Source organism: Heptranchias perlo, chromosome 28, assembly GCF_035084215.1.
Source record: "Heptranchias perlo isolate sHepPer1 chromosome 28, sHepPer1.hap1, whole genome shotgun sequence".
Taxonomy (NCBI): domain Eukaryota; kingdom Metazoa; phylum Chordata; class Chondrichthyes; order Hexanchiformes; family Hexanchidae; genus Heptranchias; species Heptranchias perlo.
The window spans coordinates 21306746-21329028 of record NC_090352.1 but is presented as its reverse complement, the minus strand read 5'-3'; the positions used below and the strand labels follow the sequence as shown (position 1 = coordinate 21329028).

Genomic DNA, 22283 nt, shown 5'->3' with positions numbered 1-22283 from the left:
GGTTATTGAAATTACAGATTTGAGTTGTGATTTGGGCCTTATGTTCATTGGTTTCCTTGGCTCTCTGTATATCCATTTTACAAACCCTCTAGGTAAAAGAGGTTATCCACTAACCTTTCAGGAGAAATGCGTATGTAAATATTACCTAAAGGTTATCCAACAAAATATCTTATTTTTGCCACTAATTTTTGAGTAAAATTGAATTCTTATGAGCTCCAGTGATTGAGCGATGCAGTTGGTTAGAGATTGGCCTTTTGCCTCGGTGATCTGAATCCAGCACAGACTGGGCAAGTCTCCTCTAACTGCTGGCTGCAAGGGTTGTGTGTGAAATTAGTTTGGGCAAGTTCCTAGTGAGCATGGATCACAATACTAAACTGTCCCTTAATGTCAATCAGGAAGGCAACAGGATGTCTGGTGTGGGAAAATATCAGTGATGCAGCAGTGTTTAGGCTCTATTGAATTGGGAAGATAGTACATGCAAGTGATAAATATATGAAACTTCATTTTGAGGCCTACAAACACCACTTAAATTAGGGATTGTAATAATAATTGCTACTTTAACTAAAACTCTGATTTTAAACACTGCATTTCTGCAAAACTGCTTTCATCTTGGTGTAAAGTGCAAGTGACACTTTTAAATTTATTTATAAAATTACTTCAATTTCTCACTTGTTTTTCATATGCATGTACTTGGAGAATGTGTGCCTGTTTTCATTGTGCTTTGTGTTCATTTGGTAATCTTTTGCCCCTCATTTCACTACAGTGTTTGCTGGCAAATTGCGAGGTGGGTACTAACCAATTTATCATTGGGCTCAAAATTGTTACAGAACTTTGCATAACAATCTATTTTTGAGTTTTTGTATTGCATTCAGCAAAAGGTAAACACTAATCTCCTTCAAGTCCACGAAACTAGAGGTTGGAGTCCTTCATTAACTAGCACAATTGTAATACCTCCCAGTGTAAGTTCCTATTTATAATGGAAGTGTGAAAGGACTGCAACTTATCTAGGGTAGGGTGTCTTCTATACATTTCCATTCTCCTGCAATTTTCAGAGAGAAAAGGGTACCAGCAAGAGATGTCTGTACTATCTAATTATCCAGCCAATACTGTCATCCCACAAAACACAAAAATGAATATCAAAAATTTCATAATTTGTTTACCTATGCAAAAGTGCAATGGGTTGTGATATAACTACATGGCTGACTAAAATGTTTCCAACTCTTAGGCTGATCACAAACTTGTGATGTGCCCATGATCACACAACAAATACATCCCCGTCAACCTGGTAAAACTAAATAACTTCACATTTTTTTACATTACTTTTGATAGTGTTTACAAACTTGAAAAACAAATTTGTGCCTAAATGCTTAACTTCAAAATGATTAAAGTTAAATTTTATTTCATGGCCCACATAATTCTTGCTAGAGGTCAGTTGATTTTTTTTTCTATAGGAACCATGAGTAAGTCATTTAAAATACCTATTAAACTAATGAAAATGCAGTTGCTGCAAAACTAAATTTAATCTCTGTAGCTGAGCTTTTTCTGAATGTTGAGATATACAGTACAACCAGCAATTGAAAAGTTTGTTTTTAAAATGGATACATTACTAAAGTGGAGGGTTAAAATGACACTTTGGTTCCTTATCTTCCCATGTTTCATAAAGTCTTCAATAAAAAATACTTGTGTGTTTTACTCTGTTACCATATACTTCAAATAAGGTTTTCAAACTCGGATACAATTTGAAATCTATGCTTTTTTAAAAAAAAAGTTGCCACTTGGGTTTCTTCCTTGGAGCTAACTCAATGGCTATCTAACTTCTGAAATTTAAATTAGTAACAGTTCTGAGCTCTTTGTGTCTCTGGTTTTTAGTTGTAATTTCCATTATTCTAGTAATTTTACTGTAATTTAAAGGCCATTTAGTAGGGCTTTATTCCCCTTATTTCATGCTTGATATCAATTTGTGCTAAAACCTCAACTTTGAATTGTTGAATTAAACATGTTAAATATTCAGTATGGAATGTTTTATGAACATATTTATATAATTTATAACTAAATTTAACTAATGTGTTTTAAATATTTGTATAGGCTTTTAACTATTTCAAATAATTTTGTTTGTCAGTGTATTATATTTTTCAGCTCCAAAAATAAGGATAGAAATTGCAATTGATGATTCTAGTGGATGAACACAATGCATTCATATTCCTATGTTTGTTATTTTATGTCAGCATTAATCTGTTCATTTTAAACCAATTAATAAGTCAGTTAAAATACTTGTCAGCTAATACTGCTAGCCTATTGATATCTTTAATAAATATTGCACTTAACATTGGGGATTTTTTTTTTAAGTACTGGAAACTAATTTGACTCCTGGTTTGAAGTACTGTGCTGCATGCAGAACTCTTTATGATGCATTTACTTTAGATGTTTGCTGTGATTTCTGTGCCAGCACAGAAGCAAGCAAGAAAGTGCTATGACTTCTGGAGTGTCTGAGACTGACAAAGAAGTTATTGTCTAGTGCCCTTGGCAGTAATTGTTGGAGGCAGAGACTGCTTTCTACTCAGTGATGGGCAGAACTGTTCAGTCACTTGTGAAGGCCAGTGATTTGGTTTTGCTCTCATTGCACATATCTTTCACAGCCATTAGGAAAGATACAGTAGCTAGGAACAAAGTTGCAAAGTGTGAAGTTAAAATAAAATCCATCCATGGTATAAATGGGATGGATTCCTCAGCACTAGATCCCTGAGGTTACATTGCAGATATTACTGCATTTCTGGTATAAAATATACTATATGTTGTAACAAAATTAGATTGTGCCTTCAAACAAACTAAACGTTAAGTGAAACAAACCGTTGGCATAAAGGTCTTTGAACACTGGGTTTCTCATTTCTACAATTTTATCAAAAATAGCAGACAGCCAGGAGGTCAAAGCCCCAAGTCCATCCATAAATAGGCAGGCCAGCCTAGAAACAGAACGAGCTTCTAAGGATTTTATTGATTTCCTCAAGAGCTTTCGCAGGCCTGGCCAAGATATATTAAAACAATGCAGAGGATTTATTGAGTCTATGCAGCATAAAAAGGTAAGATTTGAAAGGAGTTTGTTTCAAATATGTCTTTTGTAGTTAGAGATAAAAATGAACATTAATAATATTTAACCTCTACCGATACTAGAACTGCACATAATCTAATCTCTAAGAGCTAACTGAAATATTATGATAGTGATTAGTGACCTTTTTAAAATGCTCAGATTTTTAACTATAATAGGACCCATAAAGTTTGTGTTTAATAAGATTTTACAAAGCAAACTTCCTAACCTGTGTAATTGTATTCATACGAATAGAAAGAAGTTACAACACGGGAACAGGCTATTTGGCTCAGCCAGTCTGTGTTAGCATTTACCCTCCGCATGACCAAATAGTCTTACCCACTCTTGCCATATCCCTTTAACTATTTTTCCTTCATCCACCTATCCAATTTAATCTTGAATGTTGACATAGTTTCTGCCTCAACCACTAACCCTGGAAGTGAGTTCCATGGTGTCATAACTCTGTGTAAAGAAGTTAGTCCTGCTTTCTGTTCTAAATCTTGCATTTAATGTCCTCTCGATAGCCCCTTATTCTTGACCCCTCAACTACTGGAAATAGTCTGCTTTTATCTACACTGCCCCATCCTTTCATATTTTTAAAAACTTATGTTGTTCTATAATTAATAAAAGACCCAGCTTTTCTTCATGTTTGTATTTCCTCATACCCAGGCGACGTCCTAGTGAACCTGCATTGTGCCCTCTAAAGCTTGAATATTCTTCCTGTAGCGTGGAGACCAATATTACACACAGTACTCTAAATTAGGTCTTAAGATTTTATATATGTGTATTCCTACACCTTCTAGGAAATGACAATGGAATGTACATTGATGAGTATTTAAAATGAGAACTTCTAGGCGTTTTCTTACCAGTTTGTGTGTTTTGTAAAATTAACGTAAATATCCAGCAAATAAATTGGAGTTCTATAGTTCTATAATTGCATTGAAAACTATCAATACCAAATATTGTTTTGATTTAGAACAAAATTGACAATGCATACTATGGTTTTAAAGAAGATAGAGGCGCCAATTTAGTCTCAGTAGAATTTCTGCCTGCAGTGATTGTAATTGGGATCTATAAAAGCTCCATGATTAATATTTTCTCTAATATTTTATATTTGATGATTTTGTAATGAAGGTTTACAATTCCTACGTATGACTAGAGCATTGAAAATCAGAACATTAAAAAGAAATGGGGTTGAAAGGGAAGGACTTGCATTTATACAGTGCCTTTCATAACCTCTGGACGTCCCAAAGCACTTTACAGCCAATGAAAGACTTTTGAAGTGCCGCCACTGTTGTAAAGTAGGGAAACGCGGCATCAATTTGCGCACAGCGAGTCCACCAAACAGCAATAAGATACATGACCAGATAATCAGTTTTTAGTGAAGTTGTTTGAGAAATAAATATTGGTCAAGATACTGCGAGAATGCCAGTGCTCTTCTTCGAATAGTTCCATGGGATCTTTTACGTCCACCAGAGAGGGCAGACATAGGTTTAACATCTCATCCGAAAGATGATATCTCCGACATTGCAGCACTCCCTCGGTATTACACTGGAGTATCAGCCTGGATTATGTGGTCGAGTCTGTGGAGTGAGACTTGAACCCACAATCTTCTGACTCAGAGGTGAGAACATAATCGCTGATGCCTAAAGCTGCCTATTAGTCCATCAGTCGAAGTTCAATTAGAATATACTTTGCAAAACTGCTACAGTAAAACATATCAAGTAAACTTAATAAATATGGAGAGCACCAAATAAAAGTCTGCACTTACATTAAAGCATTTTAAGCTATTTTTGCTGACAAATCCCAACAGTGACCATAGAATTTTACAGCGTAGAAGGAGGCCATTTGGCTCATCGTGTCTTTGCCAGCTCTCAAAGTGCTATCTATTCAATCCCGAATGCCTGTCCTTTCTCCATATCCTTAAATTTTTCTTTTTAAAAGCTATTATGGATTCTGCTTTCACCACTGTCTGAGGGAATTCCACGTCCTAAAAACTCTGCATAAAATAAATTTCTCCTTTTTTCCTTTGCTTTGGTGGTGATAAATTTATGTCCTCTAGTTACAAATTCGCTGACTAATATACTTTATCAAAACCTCTCTCTAATTAAATCTCTTTGCTCTAATGAAAAGAGTTCTAGTTTCTCTAGGCTCCAGCCTCTCGTCATGACTAAAGTCTCTCATCCCTAGTATTACCTTAGTAAATCTCTTCTACACTGTCTCCATGGCCTTGATATCCTTCCTAGAATAAGGCAACCAAAATTGGACCAGAAAGTTTTTGTTTTTACCAAGATAATGTTATATTGTCATTACCCCTTTCTGCACCCATGTCTTATCCAGTTGGCTGGTCTAGAGTAGCAATCCAGTATTAAGATAAGAAATGGCACAGTAGTACTTGCATTAGAAAATCTACAATTTAAAGATTGCTGAATTGTGTGAAGTGTTTCCAACTCTCAATGGTGGAATTATGCCATTGGTCTTATCGCCAGTGATTTGAAACTGTCAATGGCTCCCTTTCACTGGGCTCCATCCCTTCTCCCCTTCAAGACTGCCAGTGTTACTGTCCTCAAATGCCTACCTTGACTGCTCCGACTTCGCCAACCACTGCTCCGCCTGCAACCTCCCTCTTCTCTCATGTCCTTGCACATTTTATCATTACCCCTTTCCACTCCCAGCTGTCCCTTCAAAATATGTTCAAATCTCTTCAGTTCAGTTTCCATCCTGCCTACTGAACCAAAACTGCCTTGGTCATTCACCAATTACATCCTTTGGGGTTGCAATTGTGGTGTAATATACTGCAGCTTCCTTCTTTGTCCTCTTCAACCAGGTGGACAATTCCATACTCTCATGTTAGTGTCTTCTATGTCACTGCTCTTGCTTGTTTGCATCTTAACCAGCATAATTCCTGCAGTGGCTTCTCCTTGCACCCTCAGTCACATCAGATGTGCTCCAAGGTTCCATCATTGGCCTCCTTTTTCTCGTCTACATGCTGCCCCTTGGACATCATTTGTAGGGATAGGATCAGCTTTCATATGTAAGTTGATAATACTCAGCTTTATCACCTCCACCATCACCCTTGACTACACAACCATCATTGTACTATCTGACCATTTATTCAATGTGAAGTTATGGCTGAGCAAGAACTATCTTCAACTTAACGTGAGCAAGATTGAACCCATCTTATCCAGCTCCTGCCAAAATCTACACTTTAGCGCCATATTCCATCCCTCTCCTTGGTTGCCTTTTTTGCCCATCCCAACTATGTGCAACCTTGTGTTCTATTTGACCCTGAGCTGAGCTTCAAACTTCACATCCAGCCACCACCAAGACCTCCTGTTTCCACCCCTGTAACATTGCCTTCCCCTATCTCTCTCCAACTGCTGCTGAAACTTTAATCCATTACTTATCACCTTCCAGACTTGACTACTCCAGCACTCTCCTTGCCAGCTTCCCAAATTCCACCTGCATAACAGAAACTCATATGAAACTCTGTCACCTGTCTTGCAATAAGTCAGTCGCCTATTGCTTATTCGTGTCAACCACCATTGGCTTCCGATTCAGTACAACAGATTCAAAATCCTCACCTCCATCTACAAGCCCCTCCGTGGCCTTATCCCTTCCTACCTCTAGTCTTGTTCGGTCTTGCATGCTAACAAAGGCCCTTCACATCTCTGGCCCTGGTCTCCTTTGCGTCCCCTCTCTTTCCACTCCACCTCCGGCCGCAGACTTAAGTTGTCTTGACTCCACATTTTCTGGAACACACTCGTTTACCCTCGTTTTGGTAGCACTCTCACTTCCTATAAAATGCTCCTTGGAACCTATGTCTGTACATGCCTTTGGTCACCTCCCCAAATTCCCCTCTCTACACTTTTTGGTGTCTATTATTGGCTCAGTGAAGCATTTCGAGGTGTTTTATTATGTTTAAGGCACTATAGAAATGCAAGTTGTTTCCCTTTTTAACAGTACATTTGTGATTTATATTTTTGCAATGATTATATCAGAAATAGATTCTTCATTTGCTGTGAATACTTAACTGAAATTGTTATATTCTAACTTATTAATTCTTAGGAATTGAGCATTGAGGAGCAGTCTGAGTGCGTGCAGGACTTCTATCAGAACATGGTTGACCGGCTGCAGACTCACTCCAGTTTTAAAGGTACCTTGCTTTGGGCTACATTTTCTTTAAATGAAGCCCATAACACGAAATTGACACACAGATTTTTAAAAACTTATTTCAGTCTTGATCTATAGAGTTCTGTCCGGCAATAGAATTGTGGTGTTTGGTATTCCAGTCCTTTGTATTGTTTACTCTTGTTGCCATAATAATTCATTTCTTTTTCATTTCACTTCTGCTCTGAGTGGTAGTAATCTGAGTTTGCCTTACCTGTCACTTTACCAACACTGGTCTCAGTGGATTGGGCTGCTCATTGGTTTGTAAGGGCTTTGTTTTGGGCCGGTTTAGTTTTCAGTTAAGCTTGTGTCCTGAAGATGGAAAAGGTGTCTGCAGTAAGCCATTACTTGTGTAAGAACAACATGTGCTATCATCACAGAGGAACTTGACTTTGCTTGGTCATCACAAATACAATGTTCAAAAATCTAGAATGGTGTGCGTCAATAATTGCTGTAATATGTGGCATACTAGAATACAGCTTATTTTTGCACATGAATGTTTCTTGGTTTCGGAGTGTTTGTCTTAATTGCCCAAAGTTTGATACTAATTCAACGCACATATCTTCACAAATTACTGTGAAAGCTGGTTGAGCATGTGTGTTTAAATTAGTACTAAAAAAAATACATATTCTCATCTTTTTTGTTCTGCTGGAACATGCATGTTTCTCCTGGTTTTTTAAAAGCAGATTACTTTTAATCAATTAATTAACTACAACACAGCAATAAAATGTAACTAATTATACAATTTCTAGATGCATACAATGCAACCAAATTTTTGTTTTTTTACGGCTTGGTGACCTGCAGAACTATTTAATACGTTTCCTCATGTAAGACTGTGGTTAAATTCAAGTATCTTAATTGTATACTCAGTTTACTGAGTTTGATTTACAATTGTTCACATATCTGTTAATTGCCCTTACAGCTATTTAGTATGTGCTTTGTGAAGTTACTAATGTGATCTGCTATAGTGACTTGTTCCAAAAACCAATACACATCCCTTTTTGTAAATTTAAATTCTCAAATAAATTGATTTCTTTCCATTCTGCCTATTTGGCTTCTATGAATAAATTACCTGGAATCTATGCATTCTTAGAATTTTTTTTATAATTTTGCAGAGATTGTTTCGCTATCATCTTATCAAGTGAACATAGTTAAAACTATTGATTTATTTTCTCCTTTCCGTTTTTAAGGAATTCAAATGGAACTTGTTTAACATGTTATGGTTCCATTCAAAGGGAAAGAAATAACTTGGAGTTTATCCAGTGAGTAGTCGAGTCATACGACCAGGAATGACCCAGCTTCGATCCTGTCTTTTTTTTAAGTTAGCTGATTACAGCTGGAGTAAGACTAAGAGCATTACAATTGGTCTCTGTGTGCCCCTGTGTTAGAGGGTAAAAATTGACCAGTGCTCCCATTCCTCCTCATTATCCAGTGACTCCAGCTGGAAAGGCATGCGTGCGACACTGGGTGAGGACAGGATTGGGTGCTGCTGTGTTCCCCATCCACCACAACCCAAGTTGCCTGCTAACGTTCACTTAAGGCTCACCTATGAATAATGGCTACTTGGGTGAGACAGCAAAGGATGACTGATGTTTGTGGAACTGTACCCCAGCAAGGAATATGCCTTGAAGAGAAAAGGAGAGGAAAAATTGTAAATATTTCTGCTATTTTAGGAGAAAAATCAACACTAAGTAAGCAAAATGCTGTTCATGGCTTTGCCAAAGACCCTCTTTCTCTCTTTCCCATTCTTCAGCCTGGCCCTGCACTACCCCTGTCCCCCCCCCACCCCCCCTTCAACCCTATGCCATTATTTGAAAGTAAGAAAAATGATTGGGTGCTTGATTTCCAATTAGAAGGATTGAGACTTACAGGGCTGTATGTTAATGTTGTGTTCCTCATAAGTTGTTGACCTTCAAAAGCAAAGTGCTCATTTTAGGTTTGTTCAACAGTTACTTTTGTCGCCATTTGTAACACCACCACAATAAGTTCCACATTGTGGCAGTGCTTTACTATTCATTTGCAAAATGTTCACATCTAAATAATCCAGCTATATAATGTCAGTGGTCCCCATTTAGGTTCTGTTGTATTTTCTGCTGATAAAATCATCTTTGCCCTGTAGACAAATTTTTATATATCAATAATTGCCATTTCAGGTTCTTCTGAACGGATAGAGAAGGTAATGGACCAGATTGAAAAGTACATCATGACGCGACTGTACAAAAATGTGTTTTGCCCAGAGACAACTGATGATGAGAAGAAAGACCTTGCAGTACAGAAAAGAATCAGGTGAGGATATTTACTTTTGTTAGATTTGAGTTTCAAGTGAGGCTAGGCATTATGTAATAGGTTTTTCCAAGATACTTTAAAGAAAGTTAAATCATCATACACCTGTTCATAAGGTCACAACATAATTATGGATGAGTAAGCCCATTTGTCTATATTAATGCGTCCATCCAGAATGACCCTATTTTCCCTCCATTGCTGCATTTAATTATTTCAGAAATGATTCTAGGATTTTTACTACCACCACTCTGCTCAGAAGTCCATTCAAATGTTGATAACTCTCTATGAAGAAGTACTTCCTGATGTCAGTTCTAAAATTATATTTTAGTATTTTGAACCTGTGTTTCCTTGTCCTACTCCCATAGTATAATTTAAAAGTAAAATTCCAGATTAACTTCTACTGTCTTGCATACCTCGATAAGATCACCTCTCCAAGCTTCCTTTCCGAGCTGAAAAACCCAAGTATTTCCAGTCTCTTCTCATTAGTCAGACCCCTTACACTAGGAATCAGCCTCATGACTCTTCTGTGCACTGCCTCCAGCTATGTTCATCCCACCCACATATCTTGTTTCACTCATTCTGTATTTCTGGGCTGCCTCCTTTGATTCCACTGTCCCTCCTAGTTTGGCATTGTCTGCAAATTTGACCAGTTTGATTGAGTTCCTGAATCCAAGTTGTTGATCTAAATTAGAAACAGTAGTCATCCCAGAACCAATTTTTGGAGTCCAACTCAGTACTTCCTGCCCTGACAATACTCCCCTAACTAGTACCTGTTGTTTTCTACCTTTCACTAAATTTCTTATCCATTCCAAAGTCTCACTCTGTCCCCACAGCTAGTAGCCTTTCATCTGGAACTTTTCAGATGCCTTTAGAAGTCTAAATACATAATATCATAGAGTTTACTTGGATTGTTACTTCCTCAGAGAAATCAAGGAGCTTGGTCAGGCAGGATCTTCCATGTCTAAAACTGTATTTAAGTATTGTTTACCAGATTGCTGTTGTACAGATAATCAAATTTACTCCTAATAATCAATTTCATTGTTTTTATTAAAGCAATGGACCAAGACACTGTCAATACACCCCCCCCCCCCCTCAAATCCATCCATCCAGCTAGCTTTGCAGGTTCATGTTACTTTTGTGTTTTTTTTTAAAAAGCCAGTCATTTCATTGTTTTTCTGACCTTGATAAGCTGATTTCTCTCCAAGGGCAGGAACTGGGAATTAATCAGCAGCTGCAAATCTACAGAAAGTTCCCTCAGCAATTAGCCTCTTTTTGACCTCAAGATTTGCCCATTTATCCTGCTTTTCAAAAGGGAGCATCTGAGCAGCAGTATTAAAGAGAGGGCAAGTTACGGTGCCATTTTAGCAGCTAAATATCACTACTTTGCACCAAATCCCAGACTACCTGTGAACAACACCATAGAGTATTAGCGAGTAAAGAATTATATAGATCATGAATTTATTAAATTTACATTTGATTTGTGGAAGTAGAGCATTTAATATTTTTATAGCCTGGTACAAGGGTGTCCAGATAAATTGTGTTTTTAGAACTCCTTATCTGAAGGTGACTGAGTGTTTAATCATGATAACATAAGAACATGAGACTTAGGAATAGGCCATATGGCTCCTCGAGCCTGCTGCAACACTCAATCAGATCATGGCTGATCTTCGACCTTAACTCCACTTTTCTGCCCGATCCCCATATTCCTCGATTCCCCTAGTGTCCAAAAATCTATCTTATCCTTGAATATACTCAATGACTCAGCACCCTCGGCCCTTTGGGGTAGAGAATTCCAAAGATTCACAACCCTCTGAGTGAAGAAATTCCTCTTCATCTCAGTCTTAAATGGCCGGCGCCTTATCCTGAGACTATGTCCCCTAGTTCTGGACTCTCCAGCCAGGGGAAACAACCCCTCAGAATCTTATGTTTCGATGAGATCATCTCTCATTCTTCTAAACTCCGGTGAATATAGGCCCATTTTACTCAATCTCTCATCATAGGACAATCCTCTCATTCCAGGAATTACAGAAGAAAGAAGTTAGTTCAAGTTTGGTTGTGCTAAAAGGGCAGCTGAACTTGAAATTCTCCACATTGATTCAAAGGCACTAATCCAAAAATGGTGCTCCATTCTTTGTTTCATACTGTAATTTCTGGCATGAAACTGACTTAATACTTTGCAAAAGGTTTGTGGCACACGAGGTTGATTGTTATCCTCGAGATGAACTTATACAAACATTTCACACCGTGTAATTAAGTGAACTGGTCCGTAAACACACACAGATAAAGCACTTTTTGACTAAGACAGCAATTTTTGTATTTCTGTGAGGAGTTTGTACATCTACACTTCTATATCATTCAGATTAATTTAGTTCTATTTGTAGTCTTGTCCAATTCATGTTTAATGAATTGGGAGTTACCATGTTTTTCATAGTGGAATCTGATATCTAACTTCCACTGTTTGTTTAAAGTATTTACCACAAGAAGAACATGCATTTAGATACTGCTTTTAACATAAGAATCATTTCTAAGACACTTAACTGAGGAATAATAAAAAAAAATGAACGGTGTGCCAATGAAGGAGCTATTAGGAGAAGTGGGCTTTAAGGAGGAGAGGGAGGTAGAGGGGCTGACTGGCTTGAGGTGGAAATTCCAAAGTGTGGGACCTAGTTGGCTGACATTTTGTCCGGCAGCGGTGGGGTGAAGGGAGTGGGGATTCACAAGGCCAGAGTTCGGGATGGTGAAGGGCTTGAGGAGGTTAGAGATCAGGAGGGGCAAGGTCATGAAGGGATTTAAATGTGAGGATGAGAACTTTAAATTTGAGGCATTGGGGGACCAGGAGTCATTGTAGGTCAGTGAGTGCAAGGGTGATGGATGAGTCGGACTTGGTGCAGACCTTGTGTTCTAATCTAAAACATTTTTTTAAAGAAAGCAATTCTCCACCTCTTATCCCCCATTTTTTTGTAAAAAAAAATGTATGATACAAATATACTTATTCCTTTGGGGGTGAGACACTCCATTCTTTCAATGTAGACTGAAGGGACATCTTTTTGCATGATACCTGTAATGTTTTAATGTCCTAAATGCAAAAGGTTAAGGCAGTTTCAAGATAGCATAGTCTAAATTCAAAGCATAGAGCTGCCCTTAACATAGATTGCAATAAAGTTAACAATCCTCTTTCAAACTTATAAGAACAGCTGCTGTGGAAAGCAGGTCAAATTCACAGTGATAATGTAGGAACTGTTTCTGCTGTTGGGGCAGAGTAATTGCAACTTGACTCTGCATCTGGTCTCTGTTGTACCTGAGTTGGAAGTGCTTGATGCCAATACTGGGTGTTTAAAAATAGAAAATACTCAACAATAGTCTCTCACTTGGAATACAGAAATTTCAGTGACCCTCTGCAATAAAGAAATTACATCTTAAAAGTTACTTTATTTCTGTAAAGTTAGTTTGTCGTCCCTGCAAACTACCGCTCCATCTCCAACCTCCCTTTCCTCTCCAGTCCTTGGACATGTTGTCGCCTGCCGAATCCATGCCCATCTTTCCTGCAACTCCATGTTTGAATCCCTCCAATCAGGTTTCCGCCCCTGCCACAGTACTGAAACGGCCCTTATCAACGTCACAAATGACATCCTATGTGACTGTGACTAAGTTTATGGTGGGTGAAAGATGGGAGGCAGGCCAGGAGAGCATTGGAATAATCAAATCTAGAGGTAACAAAGGCATGGGTGAGGGTTTCAGCAGCAGATGAGCTGAGGCAGGGGTGGAGACGGACGATGTTATGGAGGTGGAAGTAGGCAGTCTTGGTGATGGAGCGGATATGTGGTCAGAAGCTCATCTCTAATAAGATGCCAAGGTTGCGAGCGGTTTGGTTCAGCCTCAGACCATGGCCAGGGGGAGGGATGGAGTCGGTGGCTAGGAAACTGAGTTTGTGACTGGAACCGGATAAACTATCTCTCCTCATCCTTTTCGACCTGTCTGCAGCTTTTGACACGGTTGACCACACTATCCTTCTCCAACGCCTCTACCCCGTTGTCCAGCTGGGTGGGACAGCGTTTGCCTAGTTCCATTCTTATCTAGCTAGTAGCAAGAGAATCACCTCCAATGGCTTCTCTTCCCGCTCCCACACCATTATCTTTGGAGTACCCCAAGGATCTATCCTTGACCCCCCTCCTATTTCTCATCTACATGCTGCCGCTCAGCGATATCATCCGAAAATACGACGTCAAGTTGTACATGTATGCTGATGACACCCAGCTCTACCTCACCGCCACTTCCCTCGACCCTCCACTGTCTCTGATTTGTCATACTGCTTGTTTGACATCCAGTATTGGATGAGCAAAAATTTCTTGTAGCTAAATATTGGGAAGATTGAAGCCATTGTATTCAGTCCCCGTCACAAACTCTGTTCCCTCACCACTGACTCCATCCCTCCCCCTGGCCATTGTCTGAGGCTGAACCAAACCGCTCGCAACCTTGGCATCCTATTAGACCCTGAGATGAGCTTCTGACCACATATCCGCTTCATCACCAAGACTGCCTACTTCCACCTCCGTAACTTCGCCTGTTTCCGACCCTGCCTCAGCTCATCTGCTGCTGAAACCCTCACCCATGCCTTTGTTACCTCTAGACTTGACTATTCCAATGCTCTGGCCAGCCTCCCATCTTCCACCCTCCATAAAGTTGAGCTTATCCAAAAGTCTGCTGCTCATATTGTAACTTGCACCAAGTCCTGTTCTCCCATCACCCCTGTGCTCGCTGACCTCCATCGGCTCACAGTCTGGGAACACCTTGCTTTTAAAATTCTCATCCTTGTTTTCAAATTCCTCCATGGCCTCGCCCTCTCTATCTCTATCTCTAACTTTCTCTAGCCCTACAACCCTCCAAGATCTCTGTGCTCCTCCAATTCTGGCCTCTTGCACATCCCCAATTTTAATCACTGCACCATTGGCGGCCGTGCCTTCAGCTGCCTAGGCCCTAAGTCCTGGTATTCCCTCCCTAAACCTCTCCACCTCTCTACCGCTCCACCTCTCCTCCTATAAGACTCTCCTTAAAACCTACCTCTTTGACCAAGCTTTTGGTCACCTGCCCTAATAGCTCCTTATGCGACTTGGTGTCAAATTTTGTTTGATAATGTTCATGTGAAGCGCCTTGGGATGTCTTACTACGCTAAAGGCGCTATAGAAATGCAAGTTGTTGCTGTTTTTGCACCTCCAGAAAACCTTGCTGTCTGCTATTACAGACATTGTATAATGTCCTCCCAATACTTGTCGAGTAGAAAAGATTTTTTTTGGTTTAGAGGCTCTCCAGCATTTGAGACTACTTAGCTCCATGTTTGACAGAAAAGAACTGTCTTTACAGTGACTTAAGAATGCAATTGCACCATTTCTTGTAAATATTTTTAAATTTTTGCAAGTACTGCAATCTTGTAGAGGTGGCCCAGTTGGAAGCAAGTAGATAGGATTATGTAGCTTGAGCAGATACTTCTACTCAGATGAATAAAATCTTAATGTTTTGGTAAATTCAGAAATTAAAAGCGCTTCTAGCCACTTCTGTCCTAACAATTGTGAGGTTCGGCAGTTATAAGATAACAATTTTTTTTCCCCCTGCTATTTTCTGACTTCCAGGGCACTGCACTGGGTGACGCTTGAAATGTTGTGTGTTCCGGTGAATGAAGAAATCCCTGAAGTTTATGAATTAGTTGTAAAGGCAATTACAGGTTTGTGTCATCAATTTTTATTATTGATTGATTGATATGGAAAAAATCCATTTTACTGCAATCTTTTCAAAATAATTTGAACTTGGTAAATAAAATTAAACAGTTGAACTTATTACAAAATCAAGATACACATTTCCTGTTTTGCTCTTTTGATTGACAATTTTTAATGTAATTACTTAAGCTCAAAATCTTTTTGCTCTTATCAAAATTTGCATGTCATCTGATTGTTTACAGCTTGTAATCTTTCAGTTTTACAATTTCATGTGCTGTGAAATGAAAGTGCAAATATTGTTGAAACCTGTGTATATAGATATGCAAAAATTCTCTGAACCTGTGTATATAAAGATTGATTTTATGTAGCAGTAGTACACTGCTGTTACGATGCCAGAAGATCTCCATCCACTTTTGTCCATTCTTGTACACCATATTGCTGCTCTTGTGCACTCTACACCTAGATAACTGTACAAAAAAGGATTTCCCAATAGCTGAGAGTTTCTGCGCCATATGGATTAAGAAGTTCTGAGTTGAACTTTGACCAATGCCTATCTCGGCTGAGGCAACTGTGAGGAAGATCTCATTGATGTGGAGACGCTGGTGATGGACTGGGGTGGACAAATGTAAGGAGTCGTACAACACCAGGTTATAGTCCAACAGCTTTATTTGAAATCACAAGCTTTCGGAGCTTTGCTGCTTCGTCAGGTCACTCATCTGACAAAGGAGCAAAGCTCCGAAAGCTTGTGATTTCAAATAAAGCTGTTAGACTATAACCTGGTGTTGTGCGACTCCTTACGAAGATCTCTTTGGCTTCAGCGCCTGTGAGTTAAGGAGGGTAAAATCAGTAGTTTCTGCTACTTGTCTCAACCTTCCAGTAGGGTTACTGAGATAGTATGTGTGGATATTAAATCAGGGCAGACCAGGATCAGCTGTATGCTCACTGCGGTCAGATAACCTGTCAGTAACCACAAGTGAATAATGGGTGCTGGGAAGAGGTACTTGAGGGCAACCAATATCTGTGCAACAGTAACCCCCCCCCCCTTCTAAACCATCCCCAGCTGTCAAGATCTGCACACCTTGAGTGGAGAAAATCTTTTTTTAATAAAAAGCTATTATGTTCTGTACAGTAAAAAAAATTGGGATTAATTTAATTTTTAATTATACAATTGTTACTTTAGGCTCTATCATTGTTTACAATGTCATCCAAAACACTTGATTAAATTATAGCTTTGTTACAATACATGGCTAGTTGCAAATATTATCTTTCTACAATGAAAGTTGGTTTAGAATCTTTTGTATCTGACACATGTACAACAGAATTTGGGGGTACTTGAAATTGGCCAGCATTCCATTACAGCAGACTGACTTCTGACCTTATCTGACACTGCTCTGCTTCCACAGAAACAAATTGCCAAAAAGAAACTGATCGATACAAAATAATAAATACTTGCTCATTTTCATAATATACATACACTAATTATAATTTTGGAGACAACTCATGAGACCAACCAAATAACCAGCTTTCAAAAATATGCCAAGTCTTTAATATGTATCCTTGATTTATAGAAGAATCTTAATCTATTGCTGTTAAACAGAAAAAGTTATTCACATTTCTTGTTTAAGGAAGAATCTTTAGTTCACATGAATTCAAATTTGCGCCACCAAATTTTCAAAACATTTTTTTAAAGGAACAAAATGAAACTCAAAAAGGAGGCTAGTTGTGGTAAATCCAATTTAATAATGTAAATAAGTAATTTTGTGCATTTTCATACAGCTGTTATAGAGATGGATTCAAGACGTGTTCCACGTGAAAAGTTGGCCTGCATCACAAAATGCAGCAAACAAATATTCAATGCCATAAAGATCACCAAGAATGAGCCTGCTTCTGCTGATGACTTCCTACCCACACTTATCTACATTGTTTTGAAGGCTAATCCACCTCGTTTACAGTCAAACATCCAGTATATTACACGATTCTGCAATCCAAGCAGGCTGATGACTGGTGAAGATGGATATTATTTCACAAATTTAGTAAGTGTTCTGGCAAAAATTGCATTTAGAATCCTCTTAAAATGGCTAACAATGTTGGGCTACTATTTGATGGTCAGTATAGAATACTTAGCTGATGCAACTGTCATATAATTTCTTGAATAAACTGTCAGTGTTATGAACCTGGTGATATTCTCAATTATCCCTACTCTTATTTTAAAACATAAGTAGAATAAAATGATATCTGTGGAGAATTCAGGCTGTCGTAATTATTATTTCTTTGACTAACCTTTACAGCTTAAAGAAAAGCATATCTCTAACAGCTCAGTCTTGGAAAATTGTGTTGAATTTTTTGCTGTCTAACTTACTGCACCACAGTAATTAAGGAAATGTAGTCTAGCACTGGAATGTGGGATGGTCAAATGTGCATCCTCATACACAAATCTTGTGAAGCAGAAGGGGAGTTACATTTCAGCAGTAACCAGCTTTTTTGTTAGTGGAAGAAAAGCAATTATCCACATCCTAAATGAGTGACCTGGGATCCTGATGCAATACTAAATAGCTTCTGGGCGAATAACTATCCAGCATTATATGTGAATTTTCAAGAGAAAGAGTTGGTGTGAAGGGAAATCAAATCCTAGTGTCCAAACCTAATTTTTGGTAATGAGACCTCTGATGGGCTTTCCTCAGTTTCATGCACTAGTTCCTTGAGTGATGGAGTAAATAGATGATCTAGTCTCGAGTCCCTTCCAGCACTGTCCTATAATTGTTTGCTAGAGGGTGCAAAATCAGTATGGGTTAATGACCTTTTTAAAATAAAATTGTACATAGAATGAATATCATCTGTTCAATGCTTGTGCACTTCTCCATAGATAAGAATGCAATTGAATAAATGGGGAACTTGTCCTGTGACAAATTATAGATTTGAAATAAATCCCTAAACTTAGACATGTATATTTAGTGGCACTCTATTTAACAAAGTGTTACTTAAAAGGTTCTTGCCTGAGGTTTTATAAGTAAGTGACTCTACAGTGCTGCCAAAAAAGTTTAACATGATTTTCAAAAATTTGAAATGTTAATGTTTAAATTATATTCATGACTTTTAAATGCATTCTTAATTGCAGTGTTGTGCAGTTGCCTTTATTGAAAAATTGGATGCTCAGTCTTTGAACCTGACTCAGGAAGATTTTGATCGCTACATGTCTGGTCAAGCATCACCTAAGAAGCAGGACTCTGAGGAGTGGTCTCCTGACACATGCCCAGGACTGAAACAAATGTACAAAAACTTGAATCTTATTTCAGAGCTGAACGAGAGACAGCAAAGAATTCTGTCAGACGCCAAGCAGCTTGAAAAAGACCTCATTGATTGGAGCGAAGGTGTGACCAAGGAGGTTGAAGATATTATTGAAAAATACCCACTCGATATCAAACCTAGAGGCCAGCCAGTGGCGGCAATCGATTCTGACAATGTAGAAAATGACAAGCTTCCACCACCAATCCAGCCACAAGTGTTCATTGGCTGAAAGAATTAAAACTGAAGGAAACTGTGCTCTGAGGTTCAATCTGCTGGCTGGCAACTATGGTTCTGGCGCACACACATAATGGAAGTGCAACTGTATTCAAGCTAAAGATGTTGTGAAATGCTTGAAATAATCTTTGTAGTTCAGTTGTATGGTGTAAATCTGTTGGGGACTTATAGCATAAATGCTATTTCGAAAGTTAATGCCTGACCTCTGAATTTCTTTTAAAAGATCAAAATTGTAAAGTCATGATCAGTACCTTTCTAATGTAAAATTAAAGCAGAAAATGCTGGAAACACTCAGCAAGTAAGGCAGCATCTGTAAATCCACAGATGCTGACTGTTTCCAGCATTTTCCATTTTTATTTCAGATTTCCAGTACTTTTGCTTTTGTTTTACCTTTTTTGTAATCTAGCCAGCAAATTTCAAGGTATGTTTTATGCCTGCTGAGTTCTCTGCAACATCATCCTGGGATTTTTTTTTCTTGATGCCATCAATGGGAACAGTTAATATTCAGGGATTCTAGTTTAAAGTAACTGAATAAGTCAAATTTTGTTTTAATACATGGAATTCTGGGATTTTTCACTAGTGTTTTAGGGATCCCACTCCATGAATTCAGCCTTTTATAATTAGGGATAAACTGAAAATCAGTAGCATTGTTAATATTTCTTTGGTAATCTTATCCTGAACATAATGTTTCAATTTAAAGATATTTTTTTTTTGTTCATTGTACTACAGATTGATAATTTGGCCCATACTGTAAGGGGAGTCCTTGGAGTGAAGGACAAAAGCACAAAGCATTCCCTTTTTCATTTTTGTCTCCAGTGTTATATAATTCAAAAGGAATAGAAATGCTGTCTGAATTTATCATTGGCTAACTCCTTTTTTTTTATTTTTAAAAGCAAATCAGTAATAAACTTGGCCTGGTCGGAGATTGTTCTGGTATGGCCCAGCTAACTGGCTTTGTGAATCTTATAAAGTGCTTGTTGCATTAGTCTGGTGCATGGTCTATTTAACCTGAATGTGGTTTATGGATGTTGAAAATCAGAGAGGTCAGACATTGTCTTGAAAGAAGAAACTCTATTTATTATTGCAGTACAAAATACACTCTGGCTTGGCTATCTTTCTATAGTTTTAGTTGCTAAATTTTCCAAACTGTGTAATCCCAATTATCACATTGATTGCTGACTTAAATCATCTGAATGCCTGTTTATACACTTTTAGTTCCCAGACCAATTTACATATATGGAAGTATATTCTAACAATATATTAATGGAAACTGTGCTTATCTGTTTAAACTTTGGCGTTGTGTAGGTTTTATGTTCAAAGAGTAAAATATAGTAGGCAGTTGTGCTGCTTCATCACATTCTTAAATGAAAGCTCCATGACTCTGCAATTAGCTTCCTTTTTTACTTCAGAACTATTAATTTGATTGCTTCCCCACTAGCTGTGGGTAAACCTACATTGTATGATCAGGAGGGGTCCATAAAAAGTCTTTGTACTTCATTGGCTGTAAAGTGCTTAGGGACATCCTAAGGTCATGAAAGGTGCTATATAAATGCAAGTTTTTTTTTATGTGCTGAGTTAGCTGCTTTCAACTGAAGCAGTGCAGAGCTTGACCATTGACTTCAGTATCCTGGGCTAAGGATGGGGAACATCAGCCATTGTTCACACTCCTGATTGCTATCCAGTAAGCCCTCTGCAAATGAGTACTGGGTTGTCTGATGAGGGCAGGGTCAGCCTTTGCTATGATGTGCCCACTGTCAATATTGTGCTGATTCTCAATGCCTAGACTTGCATAAAAATTGTCCACTTTGGTGAGGTACTGGAGGATTGAACACTAGCATTAGTGACAAAATAGTAAATCTTATGAAGAAAAACAGTTTTTGTTGCCATGTAGCTTTCATATACTGGGTATTTATAAATTTTATTAAAACTTCTTCCTGGGCTTTTCAATCCACTTTGTTAAACAAGCAGAAAATACTGTGTCAATAACCAAAGGAAAACTGTCCTTTTTTAATCTCTTCAGGAAGAGCAATCTATCTGTAAAATTTCATTTTTTGAAAAGAGGATACATTTTCATTTGAAATGCTTTTTGCATATAATTATAAATACAAGGCAGTGAGCACAGTGGGTATGAAATCTCACTGATTTATGTGTTACATTATGCCAGTGGATGCACAAAATACCTACCCAGAATTAATCCGCTCTTCCCATAGAGGCATTCAAAAATATTCTCTCGTTTATTTGTTACAGGGAACTAGAACTGCTTTGAAACCAAACTCTCATTTGTGGGTTGTGTAGAATTTAACATAGTTTAGGATTTTTTTTGATTACTCAACTAAATTACAATTTCAGTTGTTGTAACACATAGAACCCTGATTTTATTATGTGTTGCAACTTGAAATAAGTTTTAATTTGATCTGCTAAATACATTCATAATATTTTGTGATAGCTAATAATTCAGTAATGTAATCACTGAAGTGCAATAGATTTGGCGTAGTTGCTACATAAGTATTAAAGAATTAAACTGGTCTAGTGCTAGGTGTAGGTTTTTGATTGCCACATAGAATAGCTGCACTTCAGCTCCATACACTGCTTGAAGATTTGTGTATTTCTGTGATTGCTCAAACTTTAAGTCTATTTTGAGCTCTTGAGATTAGGGCACATACAGATAAAGGATAATGCTATTAATTTTTGTGGAAGTCAGTCCTTTATTTCAGCACGTCCAACTTTTTGGAGCAAGGGGCTGCTTCTGTGCGCCCCATCTACTGAATGGGCAGAAAATGATCAAAATTGCTTTTGGAACAGACAAGATCGGGATTAATCTACAAGTCCAGCAACACATTTAGAACGGAATGTTTCACAATTATTGGAGAAGTATTTCTTGCACTGGCAAAACTTTTTATTTTCCTCACTTACAATAAGAGTTCATGCTAACTGACTGGAAGAACTGCAGTCAGTCAGCAAGCATATCAAACATTCAATCTATAACACTTGCTACTTTAGAATGCAAAATCATTACAAGGACTGTTCTTGTCTTACCTTTTCCAACACTCCCAAATTACTTGACAGTACTGTGAATTTCATTTATTTTCAACATGCATAATTCACACAAGAAATAAAAGTATGTTGAAAACTACATGATTACATTTCCAGCATGACGTGCATGTATTTAAATGGAAAAAAACCTTCCATGTGTGTTCTCCATTGACTTTTTAATTGACTATCACACCACTTACTCCAGATCTCTCAAATTAACAAGTAAGTTACATTAATATTAATCTTTCATGATTTCTTGTATTGCAGAGCACTCTCCCCTTTTGCTTGCAGAAGAGCAGGTTCTCAATAAGCTCTCAGATAATGCCCCAAGATTCGGAGTCTGGGGGAAGAGAAGCAGAAGGCTTGTATTGCTCAAGAGACTTGTGGGGAAAATGATGGGAAGAAAAAGCAAAGCAATGCAATGAACGACGCCAGCCCCACTACCACATTCTCACAAATGCTGGAAAACTAAAATAAGTACCACCTGT

At 38.1% G+C, this 22283-nt stretch overlaps 1 protein-coding gene across 5 annotated transcripts in view; it reads left to right on the top strand.

Moving 5' to 3' along the window:
- Positions 1-21447, top strand: part of rabgef1 (RAB guanine nucleotide exchange factor (GEF) 1) — a 43117-nt gene extending 21670 nt beyond the window's left edge. For 4 of the 5 annotated variants that reach the window (XM_068008200.1, XM_068008198.1, XM_068008201.1 and 1 more), the window contains 6 exons: positions 2908-3077; positions 7151-7238; positions 9406-9538; positions 15160-15251; positions 17020-17276; positions 18359-21447. In XM_068008200.1, coding sequence (XP_067864301.1) covers positions 2908-3077; positions 7151-7238; positions 9406-9538; positions 15160-15251; positions 17020-17276; positions 18359-18757 — 1139 coding nt within the window. In that variant the 3' untranslated portion in view covers positions 18758-21447. The remainder of the gene's footprint in view (positions 1-2907; positions 3078-7150; positions 7239-9405; positions 9539-15159; positions 15252-17019; positions 17277-18358) is intronic. The other variant, XM_068008202.1, reaches the window with a different exon arrangement.
- The last annotated feature ends 836 nt before the right edge of the window (positions 21448-22283 follow it).